The 22,182-nt window shown below is 71.2% G+C and overlaps 1 protein-coding gene across 1 annotated transcript; it reads right to left on the reverse strand.

Annotated features, from left to right (window-relative positions):
- Positions 1–1,154: 1,154 nt before the first annotated feature.
- On the reverse strand, positions 1,155–21,973 carry LOC142024702 (antigen-presenting glycoprotein CD1d1-like). Its single transcript, XM_075016853.1, has 7 exons — positions 21,854–21,973; positions 19,070–19,155; positions 6,478–6,686; positions 5,378–5,659; positions 4,279–4,575; positions 3,177–3,276; positions 1,155–3,101 (listed from the first exon to the last, which is right to left on the reverse strand). The coding sequence occupies exons 1-7, from the start codon at positions 21,971–21,973 to the stop codon at positions 2,483–2,485; spliced, it is 1,713 nt and encodes a 570-aa protein (XP_074872954.1). The 3' UTR covers positions 1,155–2,482.
- Between the last annotated feature and the right edge of the window lie 209 nt (positions 21,974–22,182).

The raw sequence follows: 22,182 nt of genomic DNA on the forward strand, positions 1-22,182 counted from the left end.
GGTTGCACGTGGGTGTGAATACAGGGCAGCTGAGCTTGGGTGGCACGTGGACGTGAGTATGGGGTGGCTGAGCTCGGGTTGCACGTGGGTGTGAATAAGGGTGGCTGAGCTCGGGTTGCACGTGGGTGCGAACAAGGGCGGCTGAGCTTGGGTTGCACGTGGGTGCAAATACAGGGCAGCTGAGCTTGGGTGGCACGTGGACGTGAGTATGGGGTGGCTGAGCTCGGGTTGCACGTGGGTGTGAATAAGGGTGGCTGAGCTCGGGTTGCACGTGGGTGTGAACAAGGGCGGCTGAGCTCGGGTTGCACGTGGGTGTGAATACAGGGCAGCTGAGCTGGGGTGGCATGTGGACGTGAGTATGGGGTGGCTGAGCTCGTGTTGCACTTGGGTGTGAATAAGGGCGGTTGAGCTCAGGTTGCACATGGGTGTGAGTCGGGGGTGGCCGACCTGGCCGTGACTCCCACCACCACCCGCTCAGCTGTGGCAGAGGCGCAGGCCCGGCTCAGCCGGAGTGGCTGGCGGCCCGAGGGAGGAAGGAGGGCTCCCCGCCGGCCGCAGGTGGAGAACGGGCCCCCGGGGGCAGCTCTCCGGGCTCCGTGCAGGGGCGCGTCCTGCCCCAGCTCAGCGCCTGCGGGCAGCTGGTACGTGCCCCGGTGCGGAGCGCCCTTCCCCCCAGGCCGCAGGCTGGCACAGGCGGCTCCCTCACCCCACCACAGGGCGGGAGCCGGGCCCCGAGCAGGCGGCGCTCAGGAAGTGCCGCGGTTCCCGCAGGAAACAGCTGCAGCGGTTGGTTCCCTGCAGCCGCCCCGGAGGGGACCCCCCTGCCCTGAGTGGGAGTCACCGGGGGGGGCAAGGGCTGACACCGGCCCCAGCCGCAGGCAACGAGCGGCCGTCCCCCCCCGGCTGCCTGCCCCGAGCGCCCCTGAAAATAGCCACCCCCTCCTGCCCTGGGGTGATCACAGGGCTCACAGCCCCACGGCGCCCCTCAGCCCCACTGCTCCGCCGGGTCGGCACCCCACCCAGCCCCACGGCGACCCTCAGCCCCACTGCTGCGCAGGGCCGGCGCCCCACCCAGCCCCACGGCGCCCCTCAGCCCCACTGCTGCGCAGGGCCGGCGCCCCACCCAGCCCCACAGCACTTAGACGTGATGAGCAGGAAAACGCACGCGTGTTTATTGGCCGAAGGTGAGCGATGGGAGAAGGGAGAAGCGCAACGCCAGGGCGAAGGCTGCGCATGAAATCAGGCCCAGGCCGCGGGAACCTGGCCACACTTGGGAGGACAGGCGTCCCCTGAGCTCGGCCCCAACCCGGGCCAGCCAGGCCGGGAGTCCCTCCTGCGGGGACCAGCCGCACTCGGGTTTGTCCCCGCCAGGACGGGCGCTGGCAGGGCTGGAGGGGCACCGCTCAGGGCTGATCCCAGGGGTGCGGGGGGGCACCGCTCAGGCCTGATCCCGGGAGGCGCCGGGGGGGCACCGCTCAGGCCTGATCCCGGGGGGCGTGTGGGGGGCACCGCTCAGGGCTGATCCCGGGGGGCGCCGGGGGGCACCGCTCAGGCCTGATCCCAGGGGCCCCAGGCAGCGCACTCAGCAGTTGGCCCCACGGTGGCCGTACGCGCTGGCCCACGCGGGGGGAAGGGGAAGCTGCTGGGGTCCCCGGGGTCAGGCCGCCAGGGCGGGAGCTCAGGCCCGGCTGCAAGTTCCCCAGTGCGGTTAGGCCGCGATGGGGAAGTGGCTGATTCTGAGCTGCAGCCACCGCACAGGGCTGGGGAGGGACCCGGGCACAGAACCGGTGGGTTGGCGGGGAGCCAGGGGCTGCGGCACTTCCTGGTCCCAGGCTGGGAGGGGGCAGGACGGTCCCTGTTCCCAGGAGATGGGACTGGATCCTGATGGGGAAAGTGGCTCCAAATTCCAGCAACAGTCGCTGGTGCCAGGGCCCCGCAGGACCTTCCCCAGAGCCAGTCGCCCGGCTGGTGCCCAGGCAGAGGTGCGGTGACGGGGCCCTGGCAGGGACCTTCCCCAGAGCCAGTCGCCCGGCTGGTGCCCAGGCAGAGGTGCGGTGACGGGGCCCTGGCAGGGACCTTCCCCAGAGCCGGTCGCCTGGCTGGTGCCCAGCAGAGGTGCGGTGCCGGGGCGCCGGCAGGGACCTTCCCCAGAGCCGGTCGCCTGGCTGGTGCCCAGCAGAGGTGCGGTGCCGGGGCGCCGGCAGGGACCTTCCCCAGGGCAAGACCCAGCGACACGCAGAGCCCTGCGCCCACCAGCCGGATGTGGCAGGGACGCCGGGTGCGGAGGGCACCAGGGGAGCTGCGGCAGCGCCTCCGAGCGGCTGTTACGGTCGCCTGGTGGCTCAGGGGGCTGCGGCAGGCTCCCTACACGCTCCACAGCCCGCCCAGGCCCTGCGCCAGCTCGGCAGCTGCCATTGGCTGGGGACTGCAGCCAGTGGGAGGAGTCCTACGCGGCCCAGCGCCTGCACCCCAGGGGGCGTCCTCAGGTTTGAAGCTGTTGTGGCCACTCCCAGGCCTGCAAAGATGCAGGGACCTCAGGGCCGGCGGGGGTCCCCTTGTCCGCCCCGGCTGGGAGCAGAGGCCAGAGGGGGCCCGTCCGAGCGGCCACCGGCACACGGCCTTCTTGGACCACCAGCCATGGCCTGTCTGCTGGGCCACACGGCTCAGCCAGAGCCCTGCGACGTGGACTGGACTCCGGTACGGCCACTTCTCTGCCTCCCTGGGCAGCTGCCGCACCCCCCACCGCAGCCTCCCGCAGCCAGCGCTGGCACAACGCACGTAGAGACACCGACGCCGGAGCAGCGCGGCCAGACTCAGCCGCTCGCCGGCCCCAGCAGGAGCCTCCCTGCGCCCACTCGGCCCCAGAGCTGGTCGCAGTAAAACTCCAAGAGGGCCCCGGGGCCTTTCCCTGCCGCACGAAGGGGGCCTGGGGCTGCCCCAGGCCCCACCGCCGACAGTCACACCCCGCAGCCAAGGCCCCACCCCCAGCCCCAGCCCTGAGCTCTATGTCCCCAGGAGAGGGGCCGTGCCCCATGTCCGGGCTGGGGCCGGGGCTCTCCCCTGCGGCTCTGGACTGCCCCTGTCCGACGTCCCGGTAGCCCCTGCAAGCAGAGAGCAGCGGGGTCAGTTATGGGGGGCTGCAGCCCCACCCCCACCCCCGGCGGGGAGAGACTCACCTGCGTCTGCGCCACACGAGCACCGCGGCCAGGGCGGCTACGGCCAGAGCCCCCAGGGTGATGCCCACGGCCAGGCCGGGGCCCCAGCGCCTGCTGTGCTCTGCAACGCACGGGGGGGGGAAGGGACCCTGGGAACGGGCACCCGGCTCCCACCACCCCCTGCCAGTGCCACTCCCATCGCCCCCCAGCCCGGTCCACCCCCCGGCCCTGTCCTGTCCCCCTCTGCCCCTCCCTCCGGCCCATCCCCCATCGCCCCACCCACCCCCGCCCCCTCTGCCTCCCAGCGCCCCATCCCGGTGCCCCCACCCACCCCCGCCCCCTCTGCCTCCCTGAGCCCCATCCCGGTGCCCCCACCCCCCCCACCCCCTCTGCCTCCCAGCGCCCCCTCCCGGTGCCCCCACCCACCCCACCCCCTCTGCCTCCCATCGCCCCATCCCGGTGCCCCCACCCCCGCCACCCCCTCTGCCTCCCAGCGCCCCCTCCCGGTGCCCCCACCCACCCCCGCCCCCTCTGCCTCCCTGAGCCCCATCCCGGTGCCCCCACCCACCCCCGCCCCCTCTGCCTCCCAGCGCCCCCTCCCGGTGCCCCCACCCACCCCCGCCCCCTCTGCCTCCCAGCGCCCCATCCTGGTGCCCCCACCCACCCCCGCCCCCTCTGCCTGCCAGCGCCCCATCCCGGTGCCCCCACCCACCCCCGCCCCCTCTGCCTCCCTGTGCCCCCCTCCCAGTGCCCCCACCCACCCCCGCCCCCTCTGCCTCCCAGCGCCCCATCCCGGTGCCCCCACCCACCCCCGCCCCCTCTGCCTCCCAGCGCCCCATCCGGGTGCCCCCACCCACCCCCGCCCCCTCTGCCTGCCAGCGCCCCCATCCCGGTGCCCCCACCCCCCCCACCCCCTCTGCCTCCCTGAGCCCCATCCCGGTGCCCCCACCCACCCCCGCCCCCTCTGCCTCCCTGTGCCCCCATCCCGGTGCCCCCACCCACCCCCGCCCCCTCTGCCTCCCAGCGCCCCCATCCCGGTGCCCCCACCCACCCCCGCCCCCTCTGCCTCCCAGCGCCCCCATCCCGGTGCTCTGCCCACCCCTGCCCAGGGCCATGCACCTACCCCAGGGGATCAGGAGGCCGCGGGGCCCCAGGCTGCTGTGCTCCACCCGGCAGGCGTAGCGGTGCCCGGCGCCCGGCCCCACGGCCAGGGAGCTGCGCAGCTGGTAGGTCTGGTCGGCGTTGGGCAGGATCCCGCTGGAGTCCAGCCGCCGGCCCGGCCCCACCTCCTCCCCGTCCTGCAGCCAGGCCACGCGGATGGGCCGGGGGTAGAACCCGCTGACCCGGCAAACCAGCAGGAACAGCACCAGGGGATCGGCGGGGGGAGGCGCTCGGGCGAACACCACGGCCACCGGCCGCTCTGAGACGGGGAGAGGGGCCGGCTCAGCCTGAGCCTCAGGGGCTCCCTAGCCCAGCCCAGCTCCACTGCCGGGGGCAGGCCTGGCCTCTGCTGCCCTGGCCGGAGCCCGGTTCTACCCCCTGGGCACCGACAGCCAGGGGATCCCCCTTCGCTCCCTGTGCTGTGCTGTATGGCTGGGAACGGCTGCCGCGCTCCACCCCAGCCACAGCTGCATTTGCACAGCTACCCTGGGGTCCTGTACCCATCGTCCCCACCCCCAGAGGGGCTCAGCACCGGGGGAGGGATCCCTGCACTGACAGGCCCCTGCCCCACCCCAGAGGCGGCTGCTCTCAGCAGGGGGTGATGGATCCCTGCACTGACAGGCCCCTGCCCCACCCCAGAGGTGGCTGCTCTCAGCAGGGGGTGATGGATCCCTGCACTGACAGGCCCCCGTGTCCCACCCCAGAGGTGGCTGCTCTCAGCAGGGGCGCAGGATCCCTGCACTGACAGGCCCCCGTGTCCCACCCCAGAGGTGGCTGCTCTCAGCAGGGGGTGATGGATCCCTGCACTGACAGGCCCCTGCCCCACCCCAGAGGTGGCTGCTCTCAGCAGGGGGTGATGGATCCCTGCACTGACAGGCCCCTGCCCCACCCCAGAGGCGGCTGCTCTCAGCAGGGGGTGATGGATCCCTGCACTGACAGGCCCCTGCCCCACCCCAGAGGCAGCTGCTCTCAGCAGGGGTGCAGGATCCCTGCACTGACAGGCCCCTGCCCCACCCCAGAGGCAGCTGCTCTCAGCACGCAGGGCGGGTGCCCAGCCTCACCTCGCCTCTGCAGGGACTCGTTTCCGCGCTGGGCGAAGGCCCGGAGCACATAGGCGCAGGTTATGCGGAAGAAGTACTGCAGCCGGGCGGCCGCGTCCCGATCCCAGCTGAGGAAGCCGCGGGCGTAGAGCGCCAGCTTGTCCTCCGAGTGCGCCACCCAGGCGCCGGCAGCCACGTCGAAGCTGACAATGGCCTGGCCGTTCCCCGCGGTGTCGTAGAACCCCCGGGCGGCGCCGCTCGGCTGCAGCTCGCAGCCGAGGGAGGCCTGGACGACAAAGGGGTCTGGGAGGGGAGGCAGGGGGTGAGGCTGGGCGGCAGGGGCTGCGGGGCGCTGGGCTGCTGGGGGTGGAAGGACCATGGGGGCCCTGGCTGGTGTTCCGGGTGTGGCGCAATGTCTCATTGAAGCTGCTGTAATGGGGCTCAGGGGTCCCCAAGCTCTGCCCCCACCCCCCCCGCAGGCAGGAGTGACTCTCGCCCAGCAGGTAGCACAGAAGGGTCAGTGCAGCCGACAGAGACGGTCATTGCAACCCGTCCTGGGGAGAGGAGCCCGAGGGGGGCCCCTCTGGGGTGCAGCTTCCCCCTCGCCAGGCTGGCGCCTTCCAGCTCCCTCTCCCCCAGCCTCCAACTGCCGCCCCCGATTCCAACCCAGCTCGGCTCCTCCCTGCTCTGTGCTCAGGGCAGAGGTGTTACCTGCCAGCCCAGGGGTCGTCCTTAGCCCTGGCAGCTGCTCTGCCCCTCACACACACCCAGTGTGAGTCTCACACACGCACCCCCCACTCCATCACAGCTGATTGTAACAAGGGCTCTGGGCTCCTCCCGCACCCCGGACTGGCCGGGAAATGGTGGTGGGAGATTGTGGGGCGCAGGTGGGTGCCTCGGTCGTGGGGCTGCAGAGCTACAGACCCCGCCCCATGGCCTGTCACACAAGGGGTCAGGATCAGGGCCACGCCAGGCCCAGGGAGTGCGGCTGGGGTGTTACACAGGCTCCTGTCACCCTCGGAGCTGTCCTGCCCCCAGCGAGGCTCCCACCACTGCAGTGAGCCTGTCAGTTCTCAGCACCCCGAGGCTGCCCCGGGGGCCTCCGCTGGCGCCGTACTCACAGCCCACGCCCTGCGGCTCAGCGATCTGCCTCGCGGTAGACATGAAGTCGGCCAGGGAGAAGTCGGCCACCCGCTCCAGGTCCTGCCACTGCCGGGGGCTCAGCCCCTGCTCCACCCAGGGCTGCAGGAAGCGGATGGCCCTGGTGCGGCTGTCCAAGGAGAAGGTCCGGAGGTCGCCCAGCAGGGCCGTGGCCTCTGTGGCTGCGGAGCTGGCGTTGGGGAACAGGGAGGTCAGCAGCAGCCGGAGGGCCAGGGGCTCTGTGGGGAGGGGAGGGGAGGCTGGGGGTCGGGGGAGCAAAGGGTCACATTCGGGTTCAGGTCTGGCTCTGGTCTCCCTGCACAGCCTCTGCTCCCACACGCCCAGCCAGGGGTGCTGCCCCCCGGCCCAGGCACTACGCCAAGCCCGACCCCCCCTTACCAGCCAGTGCCCCCCGGCCCAGGCACTACGCCAAGCCCGACCCCCCCTTACCAGCCAGTGCCCCCCACGCCCAGGCACTACGCCAAGCCCGACCCCCCCTTACCAGCCAGTGCCCCCCGGCCCAGGCACTACGCCAAGCCCGACCCCCCCATTACCAGCCAGTGCCCCCCACGCCCAGGCACTACGCCAAGCCCGACCCCCCCTTACCAGCCAGTGCCCCCCACGCCCAGGCACTACGCCAAGCCCGACCCCCCCTTACCAGCCAGTGCCCCCCGGCCCAGGCACTACACCAAGCCCGACCCCCCCTTACCAGCCAGTGCCCCCCGGCCCAGGCACTACGCCAAGCCCGACCCCCCCTTACCAGCCAGTGCCCCCCAGCCCAGGCACTACGCCAAGCCCGACCCCCCCTTACCAGCCAGTGCCCCCCAGCCCAGGCACTACGCCAAGCCCGATCCCACCTTACCAGCCAGTGCCCCCCAGCCCAGGCACTACGCCAAGCCCGACCCCCCCATTACCAGCCAGTGCCCCCCACGCCCAGGCACTACGCCAAGCCCGACCCCCCCTTACCAGCCAGTGCCCCCCACGCCCAGGCACTACGCCAAGCCCGACCCCCCCATTACCAGCCAGTGCCCCCCACGCCCAGGCACTACGCCAAGCCCGACCCCCCCTTACCAGCCAGTGCCCCCCGGCCCAGGCACTACGCCAAGCCCGACCCCCCCTTACCAGCCAGTGCCCCCCACGCCCAGGCACTACGCCAAGCCCGACCCCCCCTTACCAGCCAGTGCCCCCCGGCCCAGGCACTACGCCAAGCCCGACCCCCCCTTACCAGCCAGTGCCCCCCGGCCCAGGCACTACGCCAAGCCCGACCCCCCCTTACCAGCCAGTGCCCCCCACGCCCAGGCACTACGCCAAGCCCGACCCCCCCTTACCAGCCAGTGCCCCCCACGCCCAGGCACTACGCCAAGCCCGACCCCCCCCTTACCAGCCAGTGCCCCCCGGCCCAGGCACTACGCCAAGCCCGACCCCCCCTTACCAGCCAGTGCCCCCCGGCCCAGGCACTACGCCAAGCCCGACCCCCCCCTTACCAGCCAGTGCCCCCCACGCCCAGGCACTACGCCAAGCCCGACCCCCCCTTACCAGCCAGTGCCCCCCACGCCCAGGCACTACGCTAAGCCCGACCCCCCCATTACCAGCCAGTGCCCCCCACGCCCAGGCACTACGCCAAGCCCGACCCCCCCTTACCAGCCAGTGCCCCCCACGCCCAGGCACTACGCCAAGCCCGACCCCCCCTTACCAGCCAGTGCCCCCCACGCCCAGGCACTACGCCAAGCCCGACCCCCCCTTACCAGCCAGTGCCCCCCAGCCCAGGCACTACGCCAAGCCCGACCCCCCCTTACCAGCCAGTGCCCCCCACGCCCAGGCACTACGCCAAGCCCGACCCCCCCCTTACCAGCCAGTGCCCCCCAGCCCAGGCACTACGCCAAGCCCGACCCCCCCTTACCAGCCAGTGCCCCCCGGCCCAGGCACTACGCCAAGCCCGACCCCCCCCTTACCAGCCAGTGCCCCCCACGCCCAGGCACTACGCCAAGCCCGACCCCCCCATTACCAGCCAGTGCCCCCCACGCCCAGGCACTACGCCAAGCCCGACCCCCCCCTTACCAGCCAGTGCCCCCCACGCCCAGGCACTACGCCAAGCCCGACCCCCCCTTACCAGCCAGTGCCCCCCACGCCCAGGCACTACGCCAAGCCCGACCCCCCCTTACCAGCCAGTGCCCCCCACGCCCAGGCACTACGCCAAGCCCGACCCCCCCTTACCAGCCAGTGCCCCCCACGCCCAGGCACTACGCCAAGCCCGACCCCCCCTTACCAGCCAGTGCCCCCCACGCCCAGGCACTACGCCAAGCCCGACCCCCCCTTACCAGCCAGTGCCCCCCACGCCCAGGCACTACGCCAAGCCCGACCCCCCCTTACCAGCCAGTGCCCCCCGGCCCAGGCACTACGCCAAGCCCGACCCCCCCTTACCAGCCAGTGCCCCCCACGCCCAGGCACTACGCCAAGCCCGACCCCCCCCTTACCAGCCAGTGCCCCCCAGCCCAGGCACTACGCCAAGCCCGACCCCCCCCTTACCAGCCAGTGCCCCCCACGCCCAGGCACTACGCCAAGCCCGACCCCCCCTTACCAGCCAGTGCCCCCCAGCCCAGGCACTACGCCAAGCCCGACCCCCCCTTACCAGCCAGTGCCCCCCACGCCCAGGCACTACGCCAAGCCCGACCCCCCCTTACCAGCCAGTGCCCCCCACGCCCAGGCACTACGCCAAGCCCGACCCCCCCTTACCAGCCAGTGCCCCCCAGCCCAGGCACTACGCCAAGCCCGACCCCCCCTTACCAGCCAGTGCCCCCCACGCCCAGGCACTACGCCAAGCCCGACCCCCCCTTACCAGCCAGTGCCCCCCACGCCCAGGCACTACGCCAAGCCCGACCCCCCCTTACCAGCCAGTGCCCCCCACGCCCAGGCACTACGCCAAGCCCGACCCCCCCTTACCAGCCAGTGCCCCCCGGCCCAGGCACTACGCCAAGCCCGACCCCCCCTTACCAGCCAGTGCCCCCCGGCCCAGGCACTACGCCAAGCCCGACCCCCCCTTACCAGCCAGTGCCCCCCGGCCCAGGCACTACGCCAAGCCCGACCCCCCCCTTACCAGCCAGTGCCCCCCACGCCCAGGCACTACGCCAAGCCCGACCCCCCCTTACCAGCCAGTGCCCCCCAGCCCAGGCACTACGCCAAGCCCGACCCCCCCTTACCAGCCAGTGCCCCCCAGCCCAGGCACTACGCCAAGCCCGACCCCCCCTTACCAGCCAGTGCCCCCCAGCCCAGGCACTACGCCAAGCCCGACCCCCCCTTACCAGCCAGTGCCCCCCACGCCCAGGCACTACGCCAAGCCCGACCCCCCTTACCAGCCAGTGCCCCCCACGCCCAGGCACTACGCCAAGCCCGACCCCCCCCTTACCAGCCAGTGCCCCCCACGCCCAGGCACTACGCCAAGCCCGACCCCCCCCTTACCAGCCAGTGCCCCCCACGCCCAGGCACTACGCCAAGCCCGACCCCCCCTTACCAGCCAGTGCCCCCCAGCCCAGGCACTACGCCAAGCCCGACCCCCCCCTTACCAGCCAGTGCCCCCCAGCCCAGGCACTACGCCAAGCCCGACCCCCCCTTACCAGCCAGTGCCCCCCAGCCCAGGCACTACGCCAAGCCCGACCCCCCCTTACCAGCCAGTGCCCCCCAGCCCAGGCACTACGCCAAGCCCGACCCCCCCCTTACCAGCCAGTGCCCCCCACGCCCAGGCACTACGCCAAGCCCGACCCCCCCCTTACCAGCCAGTGCCCCCCACGCCCAGGCACTACGCCAAGCCCGACCCCCCCCTTACCAGCCAGTGCCCCCCACGCCCAGGCACTACGCCAAGCCCGACCCCCCCTTACCAGCCAGTGCCCCCCACGCCCAGGCACTACGCCAAGCCCGACCCCACCTTACCAGCCAGTGCCCCCCACGCCCAGGCACTACGCCAAGCCCGACCCCCCCTTACCAGCCAGTGCCCCCCACGCCCATGCACTACGCCAAGCCCGACCCCCCCTTACCAGCCAGTGCCCCCCACGCCCAGGCACTACGCCAAGCCCGACCCCCCCTTACCAGCCAGTGCCCCCCACGCCCAGGCACTACGCCAAGCCCGACCCCCCCCTTACCAGCCAGTGCCCCCCACGCCCAGGCACTACGCCAAGCCCGACCCCCCCTTACCAGCCAGTGCCCCCCGCGCCCAGGCACTACGCCAAGCCCGACCCCCCCTTACCAGCCAGTGCCCCCCAGCCCAGGCACTACGCCAAGCCCGACCCCACCTTACCAGCCAGTGCCCCCCACGCCCAGGCACTACGCCAAGCCCGACCCCCCCTTACCAGCCAGTGCCCCCCAGCCCAGGCACTACGCCAAGCCCGACCCCCCCATTACCAGCCAGTGCCCCCCACGCCCAGGCACTACGCCAAGCCCGACCCCCCCTTACCAGCCAGTGCCCCCCACGCCCAGGCACTACGCCAAGCCCGACCCCCCCTTACCAGCCAGTGCCCCCCACGCCCAGGCACTACGCCAAGCCCGACCCCCCCTTACCAGCCAGTGCCCCCCAGCCCAGGCACTACGCCAAGCCCGACCCCCCCCTTACCAGCCAGTGCCCCCCACGCCCAGGCACTACGCCAAGCCCGACCCCCCCCTTACCAGCCAGTGCCCCCCACGCCCAGGCACTACGCCAAGCCCGACCCCCCCCTTACCAGCCAGTGCCCCCCACGCCCAGGCACTACGCCAAGCCCGACCCCCCCTTACCAGCCAGTGCCCCCCACGCCCAGGCACTACGCCAAGCCCGACCCCACCTTACCAGCCAGTGCCCCCCACGCCCAGGCACTACGCCAAGCCCGACCCCCCCCTTACCAGCCAGTGCCCCCCACGCCCATGCACTACGCCAAGCCCGACCCCCCCTTACCAGCCAGTGCCCCCCACGCCCAGGCACTACGCCAAGCCCGACCCCCCCTTACCAGCCAGTGCCCCCCACGCCCAGGCACTACGCCAAGCCCGACCCCCCCCTTACCAGCCAGTGCCCCCCACGCCCAGGCACTACGCCAAGCCCGACCCCCCCTTACCAGCCAGTGCCCCCCACGCCCAGGCACTACGCCAAGCCCGACCCCCCCTTACCAGCCAGTGCCCCCCAGCCCAGGCACTACGCCAAGCCCGACCCCCCCTTACCAGCCAGTGCCCCCCACGCCCAGGCACTACGCCAAGCCCGACCCCCCCTTACCAGCCAGTGCCCCCCAGCCCAGGCACTACGCCAAGCCCGACCCCCCATTACCAGCCAGTGCCCCCCACGCCCAGGCACTACGCCAAGCCCGACCCCCCCTTACCAGCCAGTGCCCCCCACGCCCAGGCACTACGCCAAGCCCGACCCCCCCTTACCAGCCAGTGCCCCCCAGCCCAGGCACTACGCCAAGCCCGACCCCCCCTTACCAGCCAGTGCCCCCCAGCCCAGGCACTACGCCAAGCCCGACCCCCCCTTACCAGCCAGTGCCCCCCACGCCCAGGCACTACGCCAAGCCCGACCCCCCCTTACCAGCCAGTGCCCCCCAGCCCAGGCACTACGCCAAGCCCGACCCCCCCTTACCAGCCAGTGCCCCCCAGCCCAGGCACTACGCCAAGCCCGACCCCCCCTTACCAGCCAGTGCCCCCCAGCCCAGGCACTACGCCAAGCCCGACCCCCCCATTACCAGCCAGTGCCCCCCACGCCCAGGCACTACGCCAAGCCCGACCCCCCCTTACCAGCCAGTGCCCCCCACGCCCAGGCACTACGCCAAGCCCGACCCCCCCTTACCAGCCAGTGCCTCCCAGCCCAGGCACTACGCCAAGCCCGACCCCCCCATTACCAGCCAGTGCCCCCCACGCCCAGGCACTACGCCAAGCCCGACCCCCCCATTACCAGCCAGTGCCCCCCACGCCCAGGCACTACGCCAAGCCCGACCCCCCCCTTACCAGCCAGTGCCCCCCACGCCCAGGCACTACGCCAAGCCCGACCCCCCCCTTACCAGCCAGTGCCCCCCACGCCCAGGCACTACGCCAAGCCCGACCCCCCCTTACCAGCCAGTGCCCCCCACGCCCAGGCACTACGCCAAGCCCGACCCCCCCTTACCAGCCAGTGCCCCCCACGCCCAGGCACTACGCCAAGCCCGACCCCCCCTTACCAGCCAGTGCCCCCCACGCCCAGGCACTACGCCAAGCCCGACCCCCCCTTACCAGCCAGTGCCCCCCCCGGCCCAGGCACTACGCCAAGCCCGACCCCCCCTTACCAGCCAGTGCCCCCCCCGGCCCAGGCACTACGCCAAGCCCGACCCCCCCCTTACCAGCCAGTGCCCCCCACGCCCAGGCACTACGCCAAGCCCGACCCCCCCTTACCAGCCAGTGCCCCCCACGCCCAGGCACTACGCCAAGCCCGACCCCCCCTTACCAGCCAGTGCCCCCCAGCCCAGGCACTACGCCAAGCCCGACCCCCCCATTACCAGCCAGTGCCCCCCACGCCCAGGCACTACGCCAAGCCCGACCCCCCTTACCAGCCAGTGCCCCCCACGCCCAGGCACTACGCCAAGCCCGACCCCCCCTTACCAGCCAGTGCCCCCCACGCCCAGGCACTACGCCAAGCCCGACCCCCCCCTTACCAGCCAGTGCCCCCCACGCCCAGGCACTACGCCAAGCCCGACCCCCCCCTTACCAGCCAGTGCCCCCCACGCCCAGGCACTACGCCAAGCCCGACCCCCCCTTACCAGCCAGTGCCCCCCACGCCCAGGCACTACGCCAAGCCCGACCCCCCCCTTACCAGCCAGTGCCCCCCACGCCCAGGCACTACGCCAAGCCCGACCCCCCCTTACCAGCCAGTGCCCCCCACGCCCAGGCACTACGCCAAGCCCGACCCCCCCTTACCAGCCAGTGCCCCCCACGCCCAGGCACTACGCCAAGCCCGACCCCACCTTACCAGCCAGTGCCCCCCACGCCCAGGCACTACGCCAAGCCCGACCCCACCTTACCAGCCAGTGCCCCCCACGCCCAGGCACTACGCCAAGCACGACCCCCCCTTACCAGCCAGTGCCCCCCACGCCCAGGCACTACGCCAAGCCCGACCCCCCTTACCAGCCAGTGCCCCCCACGCCCAGGCACTACGCCAAGCCCGACCCCCCCTTACCAGCCAGTGCCCCCCACGCCCAGGCACTACGCCAAGCCCGACCCCCCCTTACCAGCCAGTGCCCCCCACGCCCAGGCACTACGCCAAGCCCGACCCCCCGCTTACCAGCCAGTGCCCCCCACGCCCAGGCACTACGCCAAGCCCGACCCCCCCTTACCAGCCAGTGCCCCCCACGCCCAGGCACTACGCCAAGCCCGACCCCCCCTTACCAGCCAGTGCCCCCCACGCCCAGGCACTACGCCAAGCCCGACCCCCCCTTACCAGCCAGTGCCCCCCACGCCCAGGCACTACGCCAAGCCCGACCCCCCGCTTACCAGCCAGTGCCCCCCACGCCCAGGCACTACGCCAAGCCCGACCCCCCCCTTACCAGCCAGTGCCCCCCACGCCCAGGCACTACGCCAAGCCCGACCCCCCCTTACCAGCCAGTGCCCCCCACGCCCAGGCACTACGCCAAGCCCGACCCCCCCCTTACCAGCCAGTGCCCCCCACGCCCAGGCACTACGCCAAGCCCGACCCCCCCTTACCAGCCAGTGCCCCCCACGCCCAGGCACTACGCCAAGCCCGACCCCCCCCTTACCAGCCAGTGCCCCCCACGCCCAGGCACTACGCCAAGCCCGACCCCCCCCTTACCAGCCAGTGCCCCCCACGCCCAGGCACTACGCCAAGCCCGACCCCCCTTACCAGCCAGTGCCCCCCACGCCCAGGCACTACGCCAAGCCCGACCCCCCTTACCAGCCAGTGCCCCCCACGCCCAGGCACTACGCCAAGCCCGACCCCCCCTTACCAGCCAGTGCCCCCCACGCCCAGGCACTACGCCAAGCCCGACCCCCCCCTTACCAGCCAGTGCCCCCCACGCCCAGGCACTACGCCAAGCCCGACCCCCCGCTTACCAGCCAGTGCCCCCCACGCCCAGGCACTACGCCAAGCCCGACCCCCCCCTTACCAGCCAGTGCCCCCCACGCCCAGGCACTACGCCAAGCCCGACCCCCCCTTACCAGCCAGTGCCCCCCACGCCCAGGCACTACGCCAAGCCCGACCCCCCCCTTACCAGCCAGTGCCCCCCACGCCCAGGCACTACGCCAAGCCCGACCCCACCTTACCAGCCAGTGCCCCCCACGCCCAGGCACTACGCCAAGCCCGACCCCCCCCTTACCAGCCAGTGCCCCCCACGCCCAGGCACTACGCCAAGCCCGACCCCCCCCTTACCAGCCAGTGCCCCCCACGCCCAGGCACTACGCCAAGCCCGACCCCCCCCTTACCAGCCAGTGCCCCCCACGCCCAGGCACTACGCCAAGCCCGACCCCCCCCTTACCAGCCAGTGCCCCCCACGCCCAGGCACTACGCCAAGCCCGACCCCCCCTTACCAGCCAGTGCCCCCCACGCCCAGGCACTACGCCAAGCCCGACCTCCCCCTTACCAGCCAGTGCCCCCCACGCCCAGGCACTACGCCAAGCCCGACCCCCCCCTTACCAGCCAGTGCCCCCCACGCCCAGGCACTACGCCAAGCCCGACCTCCCCCTTACCAGCCAGTGCCCCCCACGCCCAGGCACTACGCCAAGCCCGACCCCCCCCTTACCAGCCAGTGCCCCCCACGCCCAGGCACTACGCCAAGCCCGACCCCCCCTTACCAGCCAGTGCCCCCCACGCCCAGGGCAGCAGCAGACAGAGCAGCATCCTGGCAGGGGAAGGGGAGCCGGGCTCGGCGGGCGTCACCCGTGAGTCCCAACTGCCCTGCCCCTGCCCCAGCCCCGGGGCCCAGCCCTCTCCAGGAACGCCTCTGCCCAGACCTGTCCGGCGGCTGCCAGCCCAGCCAATCAGGCCGAGGGCGATACCACCGCATTTCTGGGCACGGCTCAGGGGGTGAAACCAGGGTGACTTGCCAAGAGCCAGGGCTACGTGCGGCCCCAGCCTGGTGTCTCTCCTGGTGCGCCAGGAGACCCGTCACGTGGAGCCCGGCCTGGCCCGGCCAGCAGTCCCGCCAGCCATTCCCGCGCACTCTGGCTCCCGCATGCCAGGCCTGTCCCCGCCGCACGGGCAGGGGTGAAAACCCATCGCACCAAATCCGCACCGGTTCTTCCCGCCCCGGGGCGGCTCTTAGCACAGACCGAGCACGCTGCTGGCCTCGACCAGCCGAAACCTCCTGTCCCCGCTGCACGGGCAGGGGTGAAAACCCATCGCACCAAATCCGCACCGGTTCTTCCCGCCCCGGGGCGGCTCTTAGCACAGACCGAGCACGCTGCCGGCCTCGACCAGCCGAAACCTCCTGTCCCCACCGCACGGGCAGGGGTGAAAACCCATCGCACCAAATCTGCACCGGTTCTTCCCGCCCCGGGGCGGCTCTTAGCACAGACCGAGCACGCTGCTGGCCTCGACCAGCCGAAACCTCCTGTCCCCGCCGCACGGGCAGGGGTGAAAACCCATCGCACCAAATCCGCACCGGTTCTTCCCGCCCCGGGGCGGCTCTTAGCACAGACCGAGCACGCTGCTGGCCTCGACCAGCCGAAACCTCCTGTCCCCGCCGCACGGGCAGGGGTGAAAACCCATCGCACCAAATCCGCACCGGTTCTTCCCGCCCCCGGGCGGCTCTTAGCACAGACCGAGCACGCTGCTGGCCTCGACCAGCCGAAACCTCCTGTCCCCACCGCACGGGCAGGGGTGAAAACCCATCGCACCAAATCCGCACCGGTTCTTCCCGCCCCGGGGCGGCGGTACCTCAGCCCCAACCCCCCGGGCAGCTCTTAGCACAGGCCGAGCACGCCGGCCTCGACCAGCCGAAACCTCCTGTGTGAGGCCGGGTCCTCGGCCTCCAGCCAGCTCGCAGCAGCGCCGGGGACGGAGCTGGAGGGACCCGAAAGGGAGCCTGTCTCGGGAGCAGGGCACCGGCCGCGGCCTCGTCAGGCTGCTGGGCTGACCATACCCAGCACCGTCTCTCGGATGTGGCTCAGCACCTGCCCAGGCCTTGTCTGGCTCCTCCGGCCTGGCCTGGCGCCCCCAGCGGGCTGCCCACCCACCCCCCGAGCTCCCAGAGGCAACATCTCAAACCCGCGCCGAGGCGATGCTCAGCCCTTGCAACGCAGACTGGGGACTGGGGAGCCGGCGCGATTCCCCGCTCTGGGCTCTGGCCGCACGGTCCCCCTACCGTCCCAGCTGGGCTCTGGCAGCCTTCAGGGGACCCCGCACTAGGCCGGGGCCCTATGGCCTCTGCTGTTGCTGTGGGACTTCCCTGGCCCCCCCAGGCCAGCAGCTGGCCACCCCCAGGCAGCTTGTGCTGCAGGAACACCAGGGACAACAGCCCCCATGCACAGGCTGAGGGGGAGCTGAGCAGAGATTAAACGACATGCCCCAGGGCGGGCAGCTGGTCAGTGGCAGAGGCGGGGACAGGCCCCTGCAGCGCCCTTCTGCCCACCGCCAGCTGCGGGTCCCCCCGCAGGCCCTGCTGTGGCATCTGGCGAGGGGCTGCGGGTGCCCAGGGGCCTGGTTTCCTGTCTCCGGAAGGAAGTGGGGTGTGGGGACAGCTGGGTGACATGTGGCATCAGGGGCTGGGCCCTGCACCCGGGGGCTATTCGGGGCTTTCCTGCCACTTGGTCTCCCGGCCCCAGAGCCCTCTGGCGGGGGCGGAGTCACACCAGAATTGCTCGTTAGGGGTTTCTTGGTGACACCGCGTCACCGCTTGCTCCTGTGACCCCGGCAGCCTGGGGGTGGCTGTGCTTGGCACCCCCCCACTGCCCCCAGCCCCCTGCGTAAGGGCCCGCGGTGAAGTCAGAGGGTCTCTGTGTTTTACGGAGCCACGTTTCTTCACGTCGGTGTTACTCTCCCACCCCGCCAGAGTCAGTGTTTCTCAATGACAGGAAAAAAGCACACACGCTTGTGCACGTCCCCTCCTGTGCACACCCACACTCGTGCACGCTCACCCCCCACGCACATGTAGGCATGCCCCCCACTTGTGCACATATCCTTGTGCACACAGACTTGTGCATGCTCACCCCCGCTCATGCACAGGTAGGCATGCCCATGCACACACACTTGTGCACGTACCCTTGTCCACACACACTCGTGCACACACAGACTTGTGCACGCTCACTCCCGCTCATGCACAGGTAGGCATGCCCACGCACACACACTCGTGCACATACCCTTGTGCACACACTCATGCACACACAGACTTGTGCATGCTCACCCCCGCTCATGCACAGGTAGGCATGCCCATGCACACACACTTGTGCACACACAGACTTGTGCATGCTCTTCCCCGCTCATGCACAGGTAGGCATGCCCACACACACACACTTGTGCACACAGACTTGTGCACACTCACCCCTGCTCATGCACAGGTAGGCATGCCCACACACACACACTCGTGCACGTACCCTTGTGCACACACAGATTTGTGCATGCTCACTCTTGCTCATGCACAGGTAGGCATGCCCACACACACACACTTGTGCACACACAGACTTGTGCACACTCACCCCTGCTCATGCACAGGTAGGCATGCCCACACACACACACTTGTGCACGTACCCTTGTGCACACAAAGACTTGTGCATGCTCACTCTCGCTCATGCACAGGTAGGCATGCTCATGCACACACGTGTGCATGTACCCTTGTGCACACACACATGCACACACAGACTTGTGCACGCTCACTCTCGCTCACGCACAGGTAGGCTTGCCCACGCGCGCACACTCGTGCACACACACTCGTGCACACACAGACTTGTGCATGCTCACCGCTGCTCATGCACAGGTAGGCATGCCCACGCACACACACGTGTGCATATACCCTCGTGTACACAGACGTGCACGCACAGCCCCGCCCACGCGCAGGCCCGTGCACACACGCAGCCCTGCCGCGCTGTTTCCCTCGGGAGAGCCGGGCTCAGGGACTGCGCAGCCGGGGTCTCCGCGGGGGTCACTGACGGGGCCGGGGCGGGGGAACCGGCCCTAGCGCGTCTCACCCCAGGCCCGGCTGCGAGGCCCGGGACGCGGGGCCGAAACTCCGCCCGGCAGGGGCGGGCCCGGGGGCGGGATCGGGGCCTGGGTTTGCCCTTCCTGGGTCAGCGCCGCCCGCAGCCGCGCCCGTGGGGCCGGCGGGGGAGCCGCCGAGCCAGGGCCGCAGGTGCGGGGGGGGCGGGACGAGCCGAGCCGGGCCGGGCCGGGCGCCGCGAGGCAGCGTCAGGCGGGGGGGGGGTGACTAAGGTCTGGGGGTTCCCCCTTCCCAGAGCCCCCTGCCCCTCCGCCCTGGTACCCCCGGGGGTGTCCTGCCCCCCGGCTCAGCCTCCCTGCCCCCCAGGCCAGCCGCCCTGCTTCGCTCCTTCCACCCCCCACTTTCAGCCCCACTGCTCCCCAGGGCCGCGTTAAAGCCTCTGCTGCGGTACCCCCCTGACCCCACCTGTCCCTTCCCCCTGCAAGTTCCTCACCCCGTCCCGCCGCTCTCCGGGATGGAGCCAGGGGCGGAGCCATGTGGGTCAGACCTCCGGGGCCAGGGGAAGGCCCCACCGGACACCTGCCCAGGTGAGGGTCGAGGACACTGAGTTGTAGGAACACAGCCCTGCCCCACAGCGCCCCCTGGCTGTGTCCGGCGCTGTACAAACACACAGCCCTGCCCCACAGCGCCCCCTGGCTGTGTCTGGCGCTGTACGAACACACAGGCCTGCCCCAGGGCGCTTTCTGGCTGTGTCCGGCGCTGTACGAACACACAGCCCTGCCCCACAGCGCCCCCTGGCTGTGTCCGCCGCTGTACGAACACACAGCCCTGCCCCACGGTGCCTCCTGGCTGTGTCCGGCGCTGTACGAACACACAGCCCTGCCCCACGGCGCCTCCTGGCTGTGTCTGGCGCTGTATGAACACACAGCCCTGCCCCACAGCGCCCCCTGGCTGTGTCTGGTGCTGTACGAACACACAGCCCTGCCCCACATGCCCCCTGGCTGTGTCTGGTGCTGTACGAACACACAGCCCTGCCCCACAGCGCCCCCTGGCTGTGTCCAGCGCTGTACAAACACACAGGCCTGCCCCACATGCCCCCTGGCTGTGTCCGGCGCTGTACAAACACACAGCCCTGCTCCACATGCCCCCTGGCTGTGTCCAGCGCTGTACAAACACACAGCCCTGCCCCACATGCCCCCTGGCTGTGTCTGGTGCTGTACGAACACACAGCCCTGCCCCACAGCGCCCCCTGGCTGTGTCCGGCGCTGTATGAACACACAGCCCTGCCCCACAGCGCCCCCTGGCTGTGTCCGGCGCTGTATGAACACACAGCCCTGCCCCACAGCGCCCCCTGGCTGTGTCTGGTGCTGTACGAACACACAGCCCTGCCCCACATGCCCCCTGGCTGTGTCTGGTCCTGTACGAACACACAGCCCTGCCCCACAGCGCCCCCTGGCTGTGTCCAGCGCTGTACAAACACACAGGCCTGCCCCACATGCCCCCTGGCTGTGTCCGGCGCTGTACAAACACACAGCCCTGCTCCACATGCCCCCTGGCTGTGTCCAGCGCTGTACAAACACACAGCCCTGCCCCACATGCCCCCTGGCTGTGTCCAGCGCTGTAGGAACACACAGCCCTGCCCCACATGCCCCCTGGCTGTGTCCGGCGCTGTACGAACACACAGCCCTGCCCCACAGCGCCCCCGGCTGTGTCTGGCGCTGTACGAACACACAGCTCTGCCCCACATGCACCCTGGCTGTGTCCGGCGCTGTACGAACACACAGCCCTGCCCCACATGCCCCCTGGCTGTGTCTGGCGCTGTACGAACACACAGCCCTGCCCCACATGCCCCCTGGCTGTGTCTGGCTCTGTACGAACACACAGCCCTGCCCCACGGCGCCCCCTGGCTGTGTCCAGCGCTGTACGAACACACAGCCCTGCCCCACATGCCCCCTGGCTGTGTCCGGCGCTGACTAGGCCGGATGGACTCGGTGGGTGGGAGAAATGGGCCCAGGGAGGGGACGCGGCTGGCACAGGGTCACCCTGCAGCGAAGTGTTAATTTCCCAACATCTGTGGAAAGCTGCGCAGTGGGGGCCATGGGGCGGGGAAGGGCAGTAACACCCAATGGTGCCAGTGCCCGGCGCAGGGCCAGCAATGCCAGACGACGGGGGTGAGCTCTGGCTGGGGGTGCTCACAGAAGCAGCAGAACGTGGTACCACGGTTGCAGCCCATGGGGCGCAGGGCCGCAGCCTGACCCGTGGGGCGAAGGCTCCTCCCTCCCGTGGGTCGTTCCCAGCCCCGGCAGAGGCTGTGGGGCCAGACGGGACCCATCAGAGCACAGGCTGTCCGTGTGAATTCCCGGCGCCATCTGGCAGGAAACCCGCCGGCGGCGGCACCAGCCGTGCGGGTGGGAAATCGGCCCGGCCGTTGGCGCGGCCGCCGCTGTGGCACAAGCGTAGGCCGCTTCCCACGCTGACTCCCGGGGGGCTCGGCTGCGGGGGGAGGCCTGGGGCTGGGGCTCGGGCTGGGGGTTCGCGCCTGGCTCCAGGTCCCGCAAGCGTCGGGCTGTCCGGGGAGGGAAGAGCCCACCCCCGTGTGTGACTCGAAGGGCTCAGACCTTCGTGGGGTCCCGCTTGGGGCTCAGGGCACTGGGTGGTGTCGCCTGTGCCCCCAGGAGCACAAGCCCTCTGCGGGCCGGCGCCGGTCACGCGCTAATTCTCACGTCTGTCGCACGCGCTTGTGCAAGGCTGGCGCCGCCCCCCGTGCACACACCGAGGCCGGGGCACCGTACCCGACTAACACGGTTACCTCGGCCGCGGCCTTGCTGGGCTGGGCCCCCGCGCCAGAGAAGTGCCCGGCTGTGCGGTGCCCCGGGGCACCGTGGGGTTTGCTGAACCGGCCTCGCCGGTTCCCCAGTGAAACGTGCCCCGGCAGCGGGGGTGGGTGGGGGGCCCTGCCGCTGCAGTGCCTCAGTTTCCCCTCCCGCGCTTGCTGGCCTGCCTGGCTCCTTGGGGCCGGCGCCGACGTAACGGACACGAGGGGAGACGGTCGGGAACAGCCGCGTTCCCGGCGGCGAGGACCTGCCGAGAGGCCGGGTTTGTACCCCGAGAATAAAGGCTTGTCTGTCGCGGCGGCTCGTGGTTATTCAAACACCTCGTCCCCTGGGCCTAATCCTGCAGCTGGTCGCCCCCAGAGCTCCGAGGTCTTTGGGCGCTGTCTGGAGAAGGGAGCGAGCAGGGAGGTTTGCAGCTGTCGGAACTGTTCGGACGGACACACCCAGGCAGTGCGCAGAGAGCGGCCAAAGGCAAACAGCGTGTTAGGAAGTATCAACGAAGGGCTGGAAAGTGAGACAAGGGGCATCTTCCTGCCCCCGGAGCAATCTGTGGGACGCCCCATCTCGAGCTCTGTGCACGAGGGGGTTTCCTCGCCCCAGAGCACGTCCTGGCGCTGGAGAAGGTTCAGACCAGGGCCGAGCGGGGGCTTGGAACGGGTCCCCTGGGAGGAGAGGCTGAGAAGAGTGGGACTTTTCAGCTGAGAAAAGAGGAGGCCGAGGGGGGACGTGATAGAGGGGTAGAAAATGACGACAGGTGTGGAGAGGGTGAATC

This window comes from Carettochelys insculpta, chromosome 22 (assembly GCF_033958435.1).
Source record: "Carettochelys insculpta isolate YL-2023 chromosome 22, ASM3395843v1, whole genome shotgun sequence".
Taxonomy (NCBI): domain Eukaryota; kingdom Metazoa; phylum Chordata; order Testudines; family Carettochelyidae; genus Carettochelys; species Carettochelys insculpta.

What these genes read in the sequence shown, in the direction of transcription:
- LOC142024702 (XM_075016853.1), bottom strand. Translation starts at nt 21,973, where the DNA reads ATGGGGCGTCCCACAGATTGCTCCGGGGGCAGGAAGATGCCCCTTGTC. An exon ending in TGAGCCGCAGGGCGTGGGCT is followed by an intron (nt 5,660 to 6,477) that starts GTGAGTACGGCG and finishes CTCCCCTCCCAG; the next exon opens with ACCCCTTTGTCGTCCAGGCC. An exon ending in CGGCCTCCTGATCCCCTGGG is followed by an intron (nt 3,277 to 4,278) that starts GTAGGTGCATGG and finishes CGTGCGTTGCAG; the next exon opens with AGCACAGCAGGCGCTGGGGC.